Source organism: Felis catus, chromosome B1 (genome assembly GCF_018350175.1).
Source record: "Felis catus isolate Fca126 chromosome B1, F.catus_Fca126_mat1.0, whole genome shotgun sequence".
Classification (NCBI taxonomy): domain Eukaryota; kingdom Metazoa; phylum Chordata; class Mammalia; order Carnivora; family Felidae; genus Felis; species Felis catus.
Window position 1 is genome coordinate 112522656 of NC_058371.1, and position 20701 is coordinate 112543356.

General features: G+C 36.5%; 1 protein-coding gene across 1 annotated transcript in view; it reads right to left on the minus strand.

The window, feature by feature from the left end:
* Positions 1-6729: 6729 nt before the first annotated feature.
* ENPEP (glutamyl aminopeptidase) overlaps positions 6730-20701 on the minus strand; it is an 87263-nt gene continuing 73291 nt past the window's right edge. Inside the window, exons 15-20 of the mRNA XM_003985081.6 lie at positions 19669-19742; positions 19458-19562; positions 19199-19369; positions 17398-17538; positions 10061-10139; positions 6730-8662 (exon numbers count right to left, since the gene is read on the minus strand). Coding sequence (XP_003985130.2) covers positions 8510-8662; positions 10061-10139; positions 17398-17538; positions 19199-19369; positions 19458-19562; positions 19669-19742 — 723 coding nt within the window. The 3' untranslated portion in view covers positions 6730-8509. The remainder of the gene's footprint in view (positions 8663-10060; positions 10140-17397; positions 17539-19198; positions 19370-19457; positions 19563-19668; positions 19743-20701) is intronic.

Consider the following 20701-nt stretch of genomic DNA (forward strand, 5'->3'; position numbering starts at 1 on the left):
TTTTTTAATTTTAATAGTTTCATTTATTACTGCTGTAATTTTTACTATTTCCTTTCCTCTAGTGGCTTTAGTTTACTCTTTTTTTTCTAGTTTTTCAAAGTGGAAGCTTGAGTTACTGCTTTGAGAGCTTTCTTGTTTTTAATATACATGTTCATAGTTAAGCATTTCTGAGAACCTCCTATACTGCATCCCATAAGTTTTAGTGTGTTGTGTTTTTGCTTTCATTCACCTCAAGGTATCTTTTAATTTCTTTTGTGATTTGTCTTTTGATCTATGTTATTTAGGAGGTGTGCTGTTTAATTTCCGCATACTTCTGAATTCCCCAAATTTCCTTTTGTTTTTGATTTCCAAGATAATTTCATTGTGATTGGAGAACACACTTTCTGTGATTTCAGTTCTTCTAGATTTATTGAAGCTTGTTTTATGTCCTCACATGTGGTCAGTCCTCGAGAATGTTGCCTATGCACTTATGAAGAATGTATATTAAACAGTAGTTGGGTGCAATGTTCTATCCATGTCTGTTAGGCGCATTCATTTTTAATAACTACCATTTTTGTTGTAGGACAGGAAGCTTTAGACTGAGAAAAATAAAGACAGCAGCTCTTTGGTTGAGAGGAGCACTGACTATATAAGTTACATGTATAGAAAATAAGAAAAGCATTATGAGTTACTCTCTAAAAAAATATGTTGCCTTCATTTCCATTTCTGGGCTTTATCCCTTCTTAGGGTATGGGATCACATTCTTTTAATTAGACTAGTAGGCAAGGATTCAAAGATACAGAACGAGGCTTTGCAGTTGACAACTCTTTTCCTTCTTATGGAAAAAATAACACACCATAAAATTAAAAAAAATTAAATTGATATCTGTCATAAAAATTAAAATTCTCCCTAGGAATTTGAAAACATATAATATGAGGGGCACCTGGGTAGCTCAGTTGGTTAAATGCCCGACTTCAGCTCAGGTCATGATCTCACAGTTCCTGAGGTCAAGCCCCACTTCCAGCTTTGTGCTGACAGCTCAGAGCCTGGGACCTATTTCAGATTCTGTCTCCGTTTCTCTTTGATGCTCCCCAGCTTGCGTTCTCTCTCTCTCTCTCTCTCTCTCTCTCTCTCTCTTTCTCAAAAAATAAACATTAAAAAAATATTAAAAAAATAAAACACGTAACATGACACATGCTTGAATTAACAAACAAGTATCTTATAAGCTGTAGGCTTTATCCTGCTTCATTAAACAGTTTTTTTCCTTCTTCATGTGTTTTTTTAGCTTTTTCCCTCAGTTTCTCCTCTCAGTTTATTTGCAGGAAGGGGAAGTGGTTATTTTACTTGTTTTTCTCATGACCTTGGAAGTTCAATGATTGATTGCTTTTGTTTTCATGATAATAAGTATAATGTTGGTCTTAGTTAATAGGGCTGTTATTTAATTTTTCTAACTCTGAGTTTTCAAGTGGAGAAAAAAATCGTTATGGGAATATCAGAAAACAAATTAGAGACTTTCTTCCATTTACATGCTGATATGTGATGATAATTTATGACAGTTTTCTTACTTTCCCTTCCTTTTCAATTAAAGTGCTTCCTTCCTCTCTCTATACCTCCCTTCTTCCCTTAATTTTTCCTCCCTCCTTCCCTTCCTTCTTTCCTTGCTTTCTTCCATCCGGTAACAATTGTTGACCCTTTCTATTAGGCTTAACAATGTTTATTTCCTTAACATTTTCTTGTAGCTATATAACTTTTCTTGAGAGAATGTGAGGGAACTCTTTTCATTGAAAGTGAGATTTAAACTAGTTCAATTTAAACTAGTTCAAATGTAGAGAAAATTTATAGGTTAATTTTTTTCTTCAAAGAACTAAGGGATGCCTAAATACAGACAGATTCAGAAGCTCAAATAATGTAGGCAGGATTCTGTCTTTCCCCTCCTGCTCTGCTATTTCTGCTTGGATTCTCTCCATGTGGTAGCAAGATGGCCAAGAATGGCCAGGAATCTTCTGGCTTGGAAACCCCAGCAGAAAGAGGACCTCTCTGATATTCATGTATCATAACCCCAGAATATGTTAATCTGTTCTGCTTTGGTCAAGTGGCTACTCCTGAGCTTACCATTGATCATTGGGATGGGGCACCAAGGTGGGAAGGGTGGGAGGTGGGGGAAATGAGGCACTGTGATTTTTAGTTCTGTCAAGATCACATGGAATCCTGATGATGAAAAATGCAACTTAAGAACCAGCTTCATCTTTGAATGAAAATATAAGGATCTTTTGGAATTAATGATGCAAATTCTTGAATCTGGAAATAGAAGCAATTTTAAGGAGACAAAAGCACTTGGTGGAATGAGCATTGTCAGTATCCATTGCAGAGAATAAAGGACTTTCTCATGAGCCAGTACTACTGTTTAGTGAGTTTACTGAAGCTCCAAAAAGGGAAGACAACTTTTTTGGTAAAGCATTATTGAGATATAATTCATATATCATAAAATTCAACCTTGTAAATAGTATTACAATTCAGTGGTTTTCAGTATATTCACAGACTTGGGCATCCATCACTTTATCTAATTCTATTTATTTTAAATTTTTAAGTAGGTTCCACACCCTATGTGGGACTTGACCCTGAGACTAAGAGTCCCATGCTGTGTTTATCTAATTCTATTTATTTTAAATTTTTAAGTAGGTTCCACACCCTATGTGGGACTTGACCCTGAGACTAAGAGTCCCATGCTGTGTCGATGAGCTAGCCAGGTGCCCCACCATTATCTAATTTTGGAACATCCTCATCATCTCAAAACAAACAAACAAACAAACAACAACAACAAAAACCATTACCAATCACTTCCCATGTCCTCCTCCTGAGCCCCTGGCAACTACTTATCTACTTTCTGTCTCTACAGATTTACCTATTTAGGACATTTCATAAAAATAGAATTATACAACATGTGGCGTTTTGTGACTAGCTTCTCTCATTTAGCATAAAGTTTTCAAGTTTCATCCTTGTTAAGGTATATATCATAATACTTCATCCCTCCTTGTGGTATAGTCACACCACCTTTTGTTTATCCATTTGTTATGAATGATTCTGTGAATATTCACGTATCAGTTTTTGTGTGGACATACATCGTCAATGCTCTTGGGGATGTTATTAGTAGTGGAATTGTTGGAACATTTGGTAACTCTGTTTAACATTTGAGGAACTGGGGAGGTCAAGTTTGATGCTTTCTCAGTGATGCATTCTAATATGCCTATGTATCCCAACACAAAAGGAAAATACACTGCTCCAATTTTTTCCCCCTTTATTACAGGTATGAATCTGTTTCAAATACTGCCTATCATGATTTTTTCCATGTTCTAAAACTCATCAAGGCTAGAGTGGTCTCTTACAGGGTCAATCCAGCAGTCCACTAGTCTGTGTCAAACAAAGGACCCAGCTTGGAGCTTTTTATATATGAAGGACAGTGGGCAGAAAAAAGAACACTGGGTAAGATGGAAATACAAACCAAAACAAAATCTGTAGTCCACTTGTATCACTCAGGGCTCAGTTCAGAAAGCAAAAAAGATTGAATACAAAGAATTAGACACTCATACATCACTAAAAGGGCAGGAGGAATAGAAGTTAGAGGGTCAGTGCTAGGCTTCTGGTTTCGGGGTTGCATATCAGCACCTCTCTGACCCAGAGATCAGAAACTGCTAGTATCACCCAGAAGTGAGAAAACTATGAATGTGTCATCAGAGCTTCCCTGCATCACAGCGATGGTAAATACACAGGGACATGGAGTTCAGAAGCTGCCAACTCACATCTACCCCAGAAACTTCTTTCCCCTGCACTCTCTTGGAAACAGCCTCTTCTCTCTTTTCCTTCCAAGTCTCATAGAAGTGTATATCACTGGCAGAACATAAATCATGCAGAAGCCAGGGAAGTACAATTTTTGGCATCCCAGCTTGGTAATAGAGGGGGATGAGGACGGAAAAGATGATAGAAATGAAGGCACAGTGACAATAGACAATGTCTTTTTCTTCCAGTTGTCTTCTAAATCCATTCCTGAACCTAGGAAAACCAGTACCTAAAACAAGGCTTCTCATACAATAGATATTTTATAAATATTAGTTATTTTTTAAATGTTTTTATTTATTTTTGAGAGAAACAGAGTATGAGTGGGGGAGGGGCAGAGAGAGAGAGAGGGAGACATAGAATTGGAAGCAAGCTCCAGGCTCCCAGCTGTCAGCACAGAGCCTGACGTGGGGCTTGAACCCATGAACTGCGAGATCATGACTGGAATCGAAGTTTGATGCTTAACCAACTGAGCCACCCAGGCGCCCCTAAATATTAGTTATTTGAATGAATATATGAATGAATGAATACTTTATTCAGCCTTCTCTTCATCATCAAGCCTTTCCTCTTAACGGTCTTTGAATGTCTGTAGTCTCCTTACCTGTCATTTAAGGTGGCTAATGCCCATAGCATTTATTCGCAAGTTTAATGTTAGGCAGTAATTCTCAACTGGGGAGATTTGGCCTCCTACAGGACATTGGTCATGTCTAGAGACAAGTGGGCTTGGGGGATACACTACTGGCAACTAGAGGATAAAGGCCAGGGATGCTGCTAAACATTTCACAGAGTACAGATCGCCCTCTGCAACAAAGTATTAACAGGCTCAAAAAGGCAATAGTGCTAGTGTTGAGAAACACTGGGCTGGAGTACAGAATAGAGGGGAGAAAGGGGGAAAATAATTGAATGCAAAAGGAGGGAAGAACTAAATATAAGATTAGGGGCCAGCAAACTTTTTTGGTAAGGGACACAGAGGTAACTATTTTAGGCTTTGTGGGCCATAAGATCTCTGGTGGCAACCACTCAGCACTGCGGTTGCAACAGGAAAGCAGCCATACTCAATATGTAAATGAATGCCTGAACTTGTGTTTCAATAAAACTTTAAGGGCACTGACATTTAAACTGCATACAATGTTCACATACCACAAACTATTATTTGTATTTTTCCCAACCATTTAAAAATGTAAAAACTATTTTTAACTGTAAGTCTTACAAAGATGAGCAGGCAGAAGTTTTCTAACCCCTGATAGAAGAAGGACAAGGTGAGAGAACTGGAACAAAAATAACTATGGGAGAGTATCACATTAGTTTAGTGTTCATACTAGACAGATTAGGCTAGCTTATGCTGAGGTACAGACAACCTCAAAATCTTAATGGTTTACAATAACAAAGGGCATTTCTCACTCACAATGCAGGTGCACTGTGTGCCGGCTACATTCTGCTCCATGTTGTTTTCATTCTGGAATTCAGACTAATAGAGGTGCCTTTATCTGGGACATCACTGGATCTAGTGGCAGAAGAGAAATGGAGGAGGTGGGAAACCATGTGCCAGCTTTGGACATTTTTGACTAAAATCAACATGGTTCTTATATTTCAGCCAAAGTAGGTCACACACCCATGCTGGACCATGCTAGAGATAATGAGATCCTCTTTAGGGAGGGGCAGTGACTGTGAACGACAGCATAGTTTGACACACTGTGTCTCCTTAGTGCCTTCAGTTGCTTAGGTTTGTTTATTCTTGAACCCAAGTTTACTGTGTTTTGCAAACTAGTGTCTTAAGTGGGGACTAGGAGATACCATGATAATGACAATAAAAGTGTCTAGTGTTTGTTTATCCAGTGATTATTTCCCATACATTCATCCTTTACATGCATTTTTGCATTTAATCCTCACAATAACCCGTTGAGATAGTCATTTTTATTCCCACTTTATAGATGAGGAAACTGAGCAATAGAGAGATTGAAGGTACTTGACTACCAAGTAGCTGAAATTCAAATCCGGAGCACTCCAGTTATAAAGCACATGTTGTTCTAACACTGGGGTTGAGGACAAAGGTTCTGATGATAAATGGCCAAGATTCAAATTCTGGCTGGTGCCAGACACTAATGACTTGAGCAAGTTCTCCAACTTCTCTGTTTCCGTCTATAACGTAGGACATTAACAGTATCTACCTCATGGAGTTTTTATAAATTTAAATATAGAAATTAATGTATGTGGAGTGCTAGTATTTAAAACAGTGCTTGGTTAAAAGAAAAACTTTGCTACTGTTATTAGTAATGTTTTGAAAAGCTCCACTGGTCATTCTATTCCCCTACTTCTGTTCCCTCCTTATTCTCAATTTCCTTTGAGAATTGTGGCACTAAATTTTTGTTGCCACCTTATGTTTATTTTTCGACTTACACTTTACCAACATGGAGGGTAAACTATAGGAATACCATTGCCATCAACCTAGCTGTATATCTCTGCTTCCCAGACCTTCTCCATCTATCACTTTTATGTTTATTATTTGAATTCCTAGTTTATATTCATGTGGGTACATAGCAGTGATCTGGGATACAGTAGACTGCCTAAGTCAAAGGTACTAATACCGGCCCTGCCCCTTGCTACATGACCGTGCCGATCATTTCTTCCAGTTAATTTTTTAAAGTTGATGGTTTACTGTGTTTTAATTTTGGAAACAACATACTAATTTTCCTCCCTTGTGAAAATCATGACAAACCAAGCAAGCAGAGTAGTAAATTGTTCTTGGCATAGGTCTATCGGTCGTCAGCCTTTTAAAAACCAGATGCTTATTGGAAGGGCCCAAAGGGCTAGTGGAGTTATTATGACAGAGGTGTACACATTTCTTTTTCACGTGGGGTAAAGAAAGCTAAGCAATTGATTCTCCATTGTGGTGCTTAAAGTGGAAGGACACAGAATAACTTCTAGGCAAGTTGGAATTTCTTTATTTACCATCGCCTTCAAACTTACATTTTTCTTTAAAAAATTATTACATAAAGCAGGAGGATAAACCATTCCACTCCTTATTTGTCCACTTGAAACAATACATAGACTTGAACTGCTGGTTTTGATTATGATTAATCTGAAGTTAGGGTGTTAAGCCTCATGAGGATAGTGGGACTTTCCTGATGATTTATGGTGTTAATGTGTCTTTTCTTCTTTTCTTCTTCTTTAAATATTTTTAAAGTTCTGGTCTGGAAATTTCTTTTTTTTTTTTTTTAATCTTTTTTCCCCCAGTCCACATTTGAATTTGCCAGTTTAGCTGCGTAGATTGAGAAGCAATAATTATGAAAGAGCAGTAGGAAAGTTTACAAAATTTGGGAGTATTAATGGAGGCACATTATTATGTAAGTAAAGTCAAAGCTAAGATTTTCATTGTTCTTATATGCTTGAATTATCGTCAGACCAATCTTAAATTATTTTATACTTCTGAAGGTCCCAAATAAATTTAGATTTTCTAGATATAGCAGACTGGAACATAGTCATTTACCTTCTTTTCTGCCTATTGGACTTACATTGTGGGTCCACTAGGCACCAAGTGCCATATTAAACATATTCTTGCCACCGGCTTCTACAAAATTGATGTCTTTAATCAAGTCACGAACATAAATTTGATCGGTGCTATTCTGTATGGATTAGGATCTAAGGGCTTATACATAAAAGTTGTCTGTAAGAAGAAATATCCTCAGATATGCAGAGTCATGCTGGAGACATACATGGGTTTCCTCATTTTCACACTTAGATTGCTAGGTTAGATCAAAGCTAAATTCTAATTCCATTTAGTTTTATGGAATAATCAGCCTTCTCTCTTTCCTGACCAGTTTCCAATTATTTAGCCTTTTTCCTCTAAAATCCATGGAGCAAAGTTAAGCACTATCTTCCCTCTAATTTCATAGCATATTTGAAGGAGCTTTGTAGGGAATGGAACAGGATGACAGAGTACCAAGCATGAAAAAGGCTAGGTTCTTGAATCATATTTGCCTCATGCTAAATAATTTGGGGAACGCTACAGTCATTATTATTCGAGAGTAAAGTGACACTGGAAAACAATATATTTTTTCAAGTTAATCATTCAGATTTATTTTAGAAAGGCAAAGAGAGTTCACTTGTTGATTTTATAGTGAAGGCAAAAGCCATTTATTTGGCTAATTCATGCAATCCTTGGGTAAAATTTAAACCTGGGTTACTTTTTAGGATTTAAAGGAGTAGGACACATGTGAATATAATGATATTAGATATGTGTAATTCTGAATAATAAAATAAAGATTAAGATGGTAATTTTGGTCCCTCAAGTACTGGTATTTAAACTTTAAAAATCAATCAAGAGAGAAGATTAAGTGGTGTTTCTTTGGTACTAAAAATGTAAAGCTAAGACCAAATTGTTCTATTTTCACAGATTTAAGATATAAAGAATGATATTTAAAGACATTAAAATGACTATTAAATTCTCTCCAGTTTGCAAAGAATCTCCTATGAAGTACACTTAGAAGAAATCCCTGAGTACATTAACTACTCTATTAGTATCTTCCTTCATAAACAAAGAAGAACAATTTAAAAGTTTTGCAAGACATATAAACACACTACTTAGCAAAAGCAGTATCTGGGTATAAGACTCCCTCCATGGTGCTTCTAAATTAGGCCACCAAATGTTTAACAGGAAAAACAACAGATTCACAAAATTAAAACATGATATTTGAACACATTAACCATTCTTAGGTAAATCCAAAAACCATTGTCTTATGGTGTTTCTATTTTGTTTTAACCACTCAATATTGTTCTTCACTGTTTCCAGCACTTGCTGCCTAGGTTTTTCTCCTGCTCCAGCTTCTGGATATTTTTTGAAAAAGCTTTCCATCTAGAAAAGAAAGGGAAATAATGAAGAAAGTCATTTTAAGCCCAGCTAGTCTTCCAGACTTTTACTTACAAACTGGATTGGTTTCTTTCTTCCCTGGAAACTCATTATTACTATACAACACCGAGGTACAGTCTTGGTGCATCGTTTAGATTAAGCCCATCTCTTACATTAGCAGTCATTACTGGACTTCGGGCACCATGTCAAGTCAAAGGAGGCTCTGCCATATTGGAGAAGGAGAAGCACACTAAATTGCTGGCATGGCCTGCTGTGCTTCTGGGGCTTTCTCTGTTTCCTACGCATTCCCCAGGCATTCCCTGGAAAACCTGGTCTGTGGAATGATGGCTTTCCTTATTAGCCTTTCACTTCGGGAGTCTGGAATATGTTAATATACTCTCAATTCACTTATTAAGGACTTCCAATAACATCTCTTTTAACCTTCGTTCTATTTTTCCTCTTCCTTCCAAAGTCTTTCCCCAAACTCAATTATAGTGTTGTTTGCTACTTACAAAAATGAGAATTCTTTTGTTTCTTTCTAAATTAATTAATTAATGAACTAATTAGTTTTTGAGGTGGGGAAGGTGCAGAGAGAGAGGGAGCAGGCTCTGCACTGGTCCATGAACCATGAGATCATGACCTAAGCCGAAATCAAGAGCTGAACGCCCAACTGACTAAGCCATCCAGGTGCCTGAATTTTGTTTCTTAATACACAGAATATTATCATTCCAACATATAATATGCAGATACTGAAAATTCATATGATCTCTATTTGTCCAACATTAATAAATGTTTTTCCTTCTGGGAACTGAGATAATTTGAAACCTAAAAAGTCTTTAAATTCCAAAACTATAAAGGGGTGCCTGGGTGGCTCAGTCAGTTAAGTGTTGGACTTCAGCTCAGGTCATGATCTCATGGTTTGTGGGTTCAAGCCCCACGTTGGGCTCTGTGCTGACAGCCTGGAGCCCGCTTCAGGTTCTGTGTCTCCCTCTCTCTCTGGCCCTCCCCCACTCACACACATTCTCTCCCTCTCTAAAAAATAAATAAACATTAAAAAAAATTTAATTCCAAAACTATGAATTTTAAGAGGAATCAAATCTTGACCATCTTATTCCAGGCTACATTTACCGGGGGACACATACTATCCAAGCTTTGGTAAGCCAAAAGGTAGCCTTCTAAGCCTCCCAAGGCCTCAGCTTTCTCCACTTTTAAACTTTGTTTCTTGATTATTTGAATGTTTTTCAGTTTAGAAAAAAATAGGTACACATTTAATTAGATATAAGAATTATTTCTTTCTCCCTGTCTTCTGCGACCCAAATAGAGAAAATGCCATTTCTGTTTGAAACAAAGAAAACAGTTAAATTCTTTCTTCCTGGACAAGTCCAGAGGGATTTATGTTCATACCTGCCAGAGCTGCAGTTCGGTGTTGAATGGTTCTGCTATGGTGACAATTCTGCCAAGGTTTCTGTCATTGAGTGTATATCTAAAGAGAAGTTTAAGGAAGTAAAAGGGAATATAAGTGCCTAGAACTTTAAATCATTTCTCTAGATGTAGACATCTGCTTTTGATTTGTGTGTGTGTGTGTGTGTGTGTGTGTGTGTGTGTGTGTGCGTGTGTGTGTGTTAAAGTAATTTGCAGAGTAAGTAAAACATAGAAACACATTTAATTTAATATTTCTATTCAGGAAACATTCTTAGTAAATCCTTCACTTTTTTTGTAGACAGATCCACAACACTATCCCGGATGTGGTAGACTGCTTGCTGTATTCCCCAAATCTGTTCTTCTTTCCTGCACTGTGAGAACCCGGATAGAGATTACATTTGTCAGCCTCCCTCATAGGGAGGTGCAGATGGGTGGCTCAGTTCGTATCAGTGGAACACGAGCAGAAGCGGTATGTTCAACCACTGCCTCCTTGCTTCCGTAAAGGAAAATCGCTTGCCTCGGACTTCTTTTTCTCCCCTCCCTCCAACCTTCAACCACACCAATCGGATAAGGTCCTATGAAGAGTAGAACTACTTCAACAACTTAGAATGCTCACTTCAGCAGACTAACGTGAGAAGTTATTACGCATATCCTTTAAGCTGCCGCATGTCTGTATTTTCGATACAGCAGGGTAGCTCTAGTCACCTTTATTCTGACAAATACTCCGTGCATCTTCCCGCAGGTGCAGAAATTTGAATATAAGCTATTTCTTCTTTCAAAAAGCTCTACTAGCTACTTGCATACCATCTTGGTCTATATTAGCCTATATGATCTATATTAGACTAAGCAAAGACACTTACAGCTAAGTGCAAAGATAGGATTTTAGAGATGATACTCGATTCCTTTCCCTTTTGCACTTTTTCTCTTAAAGAGCAAGGATCTCGTCAGGCTCTGGGCTGATGGCTCAGAGCCTGGAGCCTGTTTCCGATTCTGTGTCTCCCTCTCTCTCTGCCCCTCCCCGTTCATGCTCTGTCTCTCTCTGTCCCAAAAATAAAAATAAACGTTGCAAAAAAAATTTTTTTAAGAGCAAGGATCAGAAATTTCCTTACAGACCGTAATATGAATAATTATGATACAGGTAAAAATCTCATCACAACTAGTCAAAGTGTAAGAAAAACAACCACAAGAATTATGTATTAACTTTGAACCACTGGAATGCCAGAGAAGAATAAAAGAAAATATATCACTATATAGAGAGGTAAACAAATGGTAGGAGAAATTCTATACTTAAAAATTATCACATAACAGAAGCAGAAACCATGGAGATAAAAAGTAAGATTATTACACACATCTTAAAAATTGTTTATACTAAAATTCAACCTCATAAAATTAAGTCAAAATTTGTTGTTTTGATGTGAAAAGAGCAAATATTTTCACTATGTAAATATTTCACTATACAGTTCTTCACTATACAAATACATTTCACTATATAAATTGGTAAAAGGGAGAAATATGCCAACATGAAATTATTAAGGAAATGAATCCACAGTTTGCAGAAGAAACATAAAGATAAAATATGCCAATGGGAAAAAACATGAAATGTTCTAATAACTAACCATTGTCAGTGTACCAGGTCCAGTGCTACCAGACCATCAGATCTTCCTTTTCCTTGCACTTATTTTCTTATATAGTTTTGATTCCTTGGTCTACCATTTTCAACAACATTTTTTTTCCTAAGCCCTCAACTCCCTTATAGTTTAATAATTTGTTTCCAGCAGAAATCCAGCTTTGGAGAAAATCAACTGCCCATTTCCTCGGTGTTTGCACCAGGTGGCTAATCTGTCAAGGACGGTCACCCAACTTTCTTCATAATGTTTCACTAAAAATTCATGAATATCAATCTTAAATGGACCCTCCACATTGACAGTCCTCCTACATTACCCTGGTCAATTCATTCTCTTTATCCTTGAATTACTTTTTTCAAGTGTTGTCACTTTCTTCCAACCTCCAGACGTTCTCCTGCTTTCCTCCCTCTCCAACAAAGATGATCTTGTCTTCTAATCCACAGAGAAAATATATAGTAACTCCTACATCTTTTAGTTTGCAAATATACAAAGATACCTAGTTTTCTTCTATCATCTGTGCATTGGTTCCGACTTCTCTCCACTTAAAAACTTTATTTTTGAAAGAATCTTTTCTAGGGGCGCCTGGGTGGCTCAGTCAGTTAAGCGTCCAACTTCGGCTCAGGTCATGATCTCGCGGTCCGTGAGTTCGAGCCCCGCGTCAGGCTCTGGGCTGATGGCTCGGAGCCTGGAGCCTGTTTCCGATTCTGTGTCTCCCTCTCTCTCTGCCCCTCCCCCGTTCATGCTCTGTCTCTCTCTGTCTCAAAAATAAATAAATGTTAAAAAAATTTTTTAAAGAATCATTTCTGTACTACATGTTAAAGCTCTCATTCTTCACTGGGTCTTTCTCATCAGTTTTAAAATATATTAAACATATTAAAATGATCTTCCACATAAAGAAAGAAAAAAGTCCTCTTCCTTGATCTGGCATCTCTCTCTTAATATATGTTTTCTCACCTTGACATCCAGAGTTAACTTATTTTTTTAAAGAATTTATTGTTATTTTTGATAAATTTTTTAATGTCTATTTTTGAGAGACAGAGAGAGACAGAGTGTGAGTGGGGGAGGGGCAGAGAGAGAGGGAGACACAGAATCTGAAGCAGGCTCCAGGCTCCGAGCTCCGAGCTATCAGCACAGAGCCCGATGCAAGGTTTGAACCTGTGAACTGTGAGATCATGACTTGAGCCAAAGTCGGACGCTTAACTGACTAGGCCACCCAGGCGCCCCCCAGAGTCAAATTTTTCAGAGTCCTCTACATTTCTTGTCTTCATTTTTTCACCATTGACTGTTTTATTAACTTGCTTCAATTTAGGTTCTGCCCCCATCACTCCACTGAGAAACTAGATCTCTAGAGATATTAATAGCTCTTATGCCAGTAAATATAATGGGCATTTTTTGACCTTGGATTTACTTTAAACTTAAATATTTAAGCATTTGACAAGGGACTATAACTTCCTTGAAACCATCTCTACTTCAACATCTCAAAAGAGACTCAAAGGCATCATAAATAGCAAACTGAAGCCATTGTTCTCCTTCTACAAGCCTTATGTTTTCTAGAAATCTAGGCGCTATCCTTGTCCCCTCACGACGGTCCTGTTTCTAATTCACCAAGTTCTAAATGCTGTTCCTATCTCTTCATCTTCATCATTACATCCATCATCCAATCTGCCACTATCTTTTGCTGGGACTGTTCTAGTAGCTCTCTGACTGCTTCTCTCAAACCCACTCTGGCCCCTATCTAGGTCTGTGACTTACTACCAGAGCTTTCTTTTTAAAGTAAAATCAATCATTTCACTTTCTTACTTAAAACCCTTTAGTGGCTTATCGTCGCTCTTATAACAACAGCCCAAATATTAACCTGACCCTGCAAAGGTTGGCCATTATCTTTTTACTTTTCTGATAGTAGGCATTCAGCCAAGAGTGCTTCACCTCCTGTTCACATAAGTCACTCCCACTTTTCCTTTAGAATTCAGCTCAATTGTCACTTCCTTGGGGAAGCCCTTAAAGTCCAACTTCTCCTGACTTGGTCAGTTTCCCTTTTACATTCTTTCAGTGTACATAGAACCTCTTCTATTTGTAGTTATTACAGGTTTAAGTATACATGTATTAGTGTGGTTCTTTAATTAATATTGGACTCCATCACCAGATTCTCAGCTCCATGAGGACAGAGAACCAGGTATGTTTCTACTATCGTATCTTCAATGCCAGGCACAGTGCCTAGCACATAATGGATGTTACACAATATTTACTGGGTGAAAGAATTATATTTGAAATGAGATATCAGTTTTTATATACTCGATTAGCAAGGATAGGAGGAATTTTTTTTCTGGGTGACAGTTCTGCCACATTCATCACAAAGTTTGGAACAATTTTATGATCCAACATATGGAGATTAGCCAAATAAACTAAGATGTATCTACACATTGAAATATGATTGAGCGTTAGAAATAACATTGAAGAAGCATACTTAAAGACATGAAAAGACATCCATGATATAGGATGATGCAGGGGAAACAGCAGGTTATAAAATCATATGTATAATATGATTCCATTTTTATAAATAAACAGCCATAGGAAAATAACTCAAGGAAACAGTGGTGTGACAATAAGGGTTATTTCTAAATGGTAGAATTATGAGTGATTTTTGCATCCTTATTTTTGCTTATCTGTATTTTGTGCAATAAAATACATACTCATTTTATAATAAGAAAATGGGGATTTAAAAAAGGAGAATCACACAAAAAATAAAAATGATAAAAATAAAAAAGGAGAATCACACTAAGTTGCTGTAATGATATTCTATAGATTCAAAGAAAGTCTGTTAATTAGAGATAAGAACACAATTTTTCTCAGTGACTTTCTATAACTCCTATAATATTCCTCTTCTGCTTTGTTCCTAGTGACTATAAATTAAAGAATATTTTGGGGAACTAGCAATGGAGAGATTGAGTAAAGACTGAAACTACTTGTATAAATACTAAAAATGTCAGAACAAAATATGTTTATCCCAATAAACCAACATCACATAGCCTGTAGCATTTAAAGGGAAATATGCTGTATATTTATCCTATTAATTACTTTTAAAACTAAAATAAAGATTTATCTTAAATATTTTAAAAATAATATTATGTAACAATCCTCTTCTTGGATTTAATATTTACATAAGTTTTATCATATAATTCAAAAGAAATTATTTCATGCTCATAAAACTTTTAATTAAATTCTAATTAATTTTTTTTGTTTGAGGCAGTCTTTAAATAGTTACAATCATGTCTCTACTGACTTAATTTTCATCCATAGTCATAAATTAAAATCAAACTCTAACACACCACACTACTGACTTACTAAGTTCATTCCCCTTCACAGTTTCATCTAAGACCTTACTGGGATAAACAAAATCAAAGAATAATTGCTGAAGTATCCTTGGAACTTTTTGGTTAAGTCTCAAACTAGAAAGGGCATTAGTGATGTGGCCATCAGTTGTCATAAAAGTCATATGACAAACCCTTTATAAAAAAGCAGCTTATTTATTTTAGGATGACAATAAATTGTTCAGGATCCTAGGCAGGAAAACCACTCATTCGAATTCTGGAAAATATTCAAGTTTGAACATATTTGTATATAGCTTGCTCATTTTTGTTTAATTTATCCTGTCCAATTTTAGTGGGAAAATTCTATTTATTCAAACTAACCATAATTAATATTGGGCGTTATTTTTGTGTTCACCATGTGGTTGTAATATAATTTTATGTTTGAGTCTATGTGAAATAATGCCTCATGAGAATTAGATCATTAGACTATGAAGAAATATTAAAAGCCCTGGGCAAGGGTTTTGGAAGTAGCACTGGAAATAGTTTATCATTTTTTTTTTTTAATTTCGGGATTAGGTCTAATTTACTTTAGGACCAGATGGTTATGACTTTTATGACAAAGTAACACCTGTTTTTTTCTAGTTCTTAATTATTAAGAGGAATGACAGTGAACTAATTTTTTTAATGAAATATGCATTTTTTGAAATCAATCACACTAGAACTATTCAAATAGGCCTTGAGACGTATTTTATTTCATAAACAATAAGGGAATGGCCACTTTATTATGCAAAATGGAACATTATTTACTTATCTTTTTATAATAATTCAAAAGTAAGCACTCTTTATCTGCATAGGTTTCTTGCAGCAAATGCCAAAAAAAATGACTTAAGGTCTTTTTGATTAAAACAAAAAACTCAGTACATGTCACTAGGCATATAGTAAGCAAATGGAAGGTACTAGCTTGCATAATATGAAGTGTTATCTCCAGATAACAACATGTTCCCAATAGGTAGATTTATTAATTCCATCATGCCTTTCATTGAAATGGTTATACACAGATGGACAGGCATCACACACGTATACACACACACACACACACACGCACACGCACACGCACACGCACACGCACACGCATCAGTCAAACTTCATAGAGATGGAGCAGTTTCATTCAATAATTACAAGAACAGAAAGGGGAAAAATTCATCACAAATAGGCAAAAGCAATGTAGGGTATTGGGGCTGAAACATACAGATACAATCTGGATCTCAGAAGGATAAGAAATGTGAATGAACCTAATGGCAGTCTGATGAATGATGGGGTAAAAAAGAGAACAGAAAATTTTCTTCATAGTTAGTATCTCTGATAAGTCATTGTCAACTAGGTAGTGCTGATGGGAACACAGGAGAGATTAGGAGAGGATAACGGCCTATTCCCACCGTGGGGATTGCACACAGTACAGGTCTTTTGGTCAATGTTTGCTCATTTATTTGGGATCTATTTTTTTTTATTTTTTTTAACGTTTATTTATTTTTGGGACAGAGAGAGCCAGAGCATGAACGGGGGAAGGGCAGAGAGAGAGGGAGACACAGAATCGGAAACAGGCTCCAGGCTCTGAGCCATCAGCCCAGAGCCTGACGCGGAGCTCGAACTCAGGGACCACGAGATCGTGACCTGGCTGAAGTCGGACGCTTAACCGACTGCGCCACCCAGGCGCCCCTTGGGATCTATTTTTTTAATGGGAGTAAGCATTAAATTTAGAAGATTAGCACCAAGAATGGCAACATTTCTTCTACATGGGGCTGAAGAAATAAATTTGGGAAAGCATCCCTTTAGTTTGACTTGTTCTCTTGTCCTTTCTATTTCCCATCTTAAGATTGCTATTGCCTGGGAAATATAGGTCCCTTTTTAAGAAGTTTTCAAAATACCTAAAGTTTAATTATCTGGTCAAGGGAGATAAAAATTATCATCCATATAAGCTCAGTAAGATATAGAGCTACAATGTGAACCTAGGTCCAGAAGTTCTCACTTCGTTTTCATTAAATATTAATCGAGAATAAATATGTGTCTGCAATTATACTAAGTGCTAACACAACAGGGAGATTTATATTAACTTATTTTAACCAATCTAAAAATCATACAATTTAGGCATCTCTCCAGATTTCAGAACTCTGTAGATCAGTTAAAACAAAAACTTCCAGAAAAGGAATTAGGCCTAAAATTAACTAGTATATTGCTTCCTTAGGAGGAAACTACCATGATTCTTTAGTTCTAATAATATGCCATTCCAGATAGTGTATAGATGTCAGAGAAAGCACAGCAAAAAGAAACAGAATATGTAGATGATATCAAACAAAGAGAACAACAGACCATTAGCTGATTATCCCACCTGTTGACTAGATAGTCCCAGTTGAGTTGAATCCAATTCCAGGCCATGGTCTTCCCATAACTGTTATATGAGATATATCGGATGACTGTAAACACATCCTGAGTTTTAATAAGATTTGGGTCCTTGAGAAAATCCAAATATCTAAGAAAATCCAAAGAGAAAAACAATTCAAATTTTAGCTATTAACTTTTAAAAATTAACTGCATTTATTGAGTAAAAGCACCCCACCCACTTATTATCCCACTGGGAAAAAAAAAAGGGAGCCAGTAAATTAAGGGAAAGTATTTATACTTTTATTTTCTAGAGGATAATAGTCGCATCTTATTTGTTCTTCCTTAGATTGTAGGAAACAACCTTTTAACGTAACCTATATGGTTAGATTAATTACCTATAATTATAGTATAATGCAAATAAGTCCAAGATAAATTAAATGACCAAATCAATAGATTTTTTATTAACTTTATGCCATGGCTGTACCTAGAGGGCATACCTTGACATACTCTAGACCAGTGAACTTCCAGAAACTGCACTTTAGTGGTGGTCCTGAATTTTTGTGTAACTTATCTTTTATCCTCTAATTCATAAGAGTCTTAGTAAGGCATGTAAGCACTTGCTAATTTTCTCATCAGATAGAACAATGCCATCAAAATAATGGATCAATATCATGTTTTATGGACTGGCAAAATGATCAAGTTCTTGATAGACTATTTTAGGGCAGCGAGAAGGAGAATTGGCATCTACTTTGAGATGAGATGGTGAAAAAGTATTATTGGCTCTGCCAGGTGGATACAAGGTGCTGCCAATAGTCCTTACAAATTGGGTATTGCATTGTAATTTCCTATTTATATTGTGCCTCTCTCATGAGCTATAAGCTTCTCAAGGATAGATATCACATCTTATTCATTTTTATTCCCACAATTTATAGACCTATATATAGAAAGGACATCCTAAGTGTTGGCTAAATGAATGAAGTAAATAACTCAGAAACCATAACTATACAACAAATGAATGAAGACAGATGTTAGTTGATTTGGAGGCATAGGTGTAGTGGGAGAAGATTCACAGATGGTCTTCAAGCAGTCTTTCTGAGTGGAATATAAATGTATTTGTGTGTGTGTGTGTGTGTGTGTGTGTGTGTGTGTGTGTGCGCGCGCGCGCGCGTGTGCGCATATTGTGGCAGATACTCCTTCTCTGCTGACAGAAACAATTTTGTTCTGGGCTTGGATCAAGGTATCCTTGATCCTAGGGAAGTAGGTAGGCTCCTACCCCAGCCTCAGAGTATGACGATGGCCCAAATCAGTCAAAGGAATTCAAGTTCTTCTTAGTCAGCAAATGATCAAGTGGTAGACCTAGAGTATAACCCAGAATGATCAAGTGTGATCCAGTTCTAGTTATGAGGGGAAGTGGAGATAATTCCACTTTAGCATAAAAGAAACTTGTGAGGAGAAACTCTTTGCTCTTGTTCTGCTTTCACTTAACATATTTGTGTGAAGACAAAATACTTGGAGCTCTAGAAGTTATGAGACATCCAATATGTTGAGGATGGCAGAATAGAAAGAGAAACACCCCAGGTCCTGGATGAAAATATTGAACCACTGCTCACAACTAGAAACTGCCTACTTCCAGCATGTTTTCGTGTGAGGTTACACTTCTTTATTCCACTCTTACATGGATATTTTGTTTCTTGCTGGGAAAATATGTTTTAATAGATGTTCTCGGAAATGTATCTTACTTTAATTAGCATCTTAAAGTGACACATAAGCCATCAAATGCCATTCATATAAGTGAAGAAAAAAGTTACCTGGACAGAAGAGTAACATTCTTCACTGATGCTAATCCATACAGTAGTTTTTCTTTTTCCTGAGCTAATGAAGTTTTCTGGTATTGATGAAGAGTATAGTTCCATGAAGTCTCATTACCAGAGTTCTGCATTCCATACCGATATACCAGAAGCCTGAGGTTTACAGGAAGCCTAGAAGAAGAAACAGTGTTTCAGAGGTTTAAAGTCTTCATTTCTAAGTTTGAAGGCCTCTAGAAATGAACACATGCTGGACAGTCACCTTACAGTCCCACTCAGCCACTGCTGAAATAATTGGGTAGCATTGTCCAAAGCTTCTCGATCTCCCATCTTGCACGCAAGCCCTAATACGGAAGCACGTAGTAACCTTAAAAAACAAACACACACAAAGCTGGGGCCTTGAGCACTTTTTAACATGTTTTAACATACACTGACAAATAATTAAGTGAAAATTTAAAAATGTAAGAAATAACTTTGTAAGGTGGTCTCCGATATCATTCCATCCCAGGAAATCTGCAATGGGCTTCACTTGACTCTGGAAGTATTCCTGAAATAAAAGCACCATGTACAGTGAGTAAGAATTTACTGTTTATCAAGTTTCTTAATAATTATAATATAAAGCCCCTGTTGTAATCTTCTTTCATACTAGTCCAGAGAATTTTGGGTCTCTCCTTAGGGAAGGGACGTATTCAGTTCTATCACATTGCAAATTTGCTTCAGTCCTGAAGATAAGAACATCCTGGGTGATTCTCTAATGTTTTGTAAAACGTTGGGTAAGCCCTTTTTAAGCTCTACTTTTTAGTTAACATTTGTGATAAGTATAGTAACACCTGACCTACCTACTGCACTAAGAAGATTAATCAAGTATTGATGACATTAAAATAGTGATAACTAATATATGTATATTGCTTTTGGATTTACAAAGGGTTTTTATTTTATATGGTCTGCACTATCCCATTGCCATGGACAGTGAAGTGCTGACATTCCTATTGTACGAAGGAAATGAAGATTCACAAATATTAAAACATTTGTCCAAGTTATTGCATTTAGTAAGTAGAAGAGCTACAAATTTGAATCCAGAATTTCCTTAAAATCGCAAGTGACCTAGCAAAATGTGTCAGAAATCACAAAACAAAGCAATCAGAATGACTAGCCCATCATAAACTCAACGTGGAAATAACAGCAGTAAGAATAAGGAAATATAATGTTATATTTTGGTAAGAATAAATTCATTTTAACATTGACAAGTCCATTAAAAATAAGATCTAGTTAGTATCTTGTCTATTTTAACTAAAATATTAATTCTTGTATTCTTTCCAACACTAAAATATATCATTATGTGGTATACTGAACCAGAAATACGGACATACTTCAAGTTGGAAAAAACCAGAGATAGCATCTCTTTGGTTTGACTAGTCATGTCATTGTACTTTCCTTTCATTTCACTTGGCAGGTCGATGTGCTTTGGAAGCTCCTTCTCTCAGAAATCTCCCTACTCTTCTAATT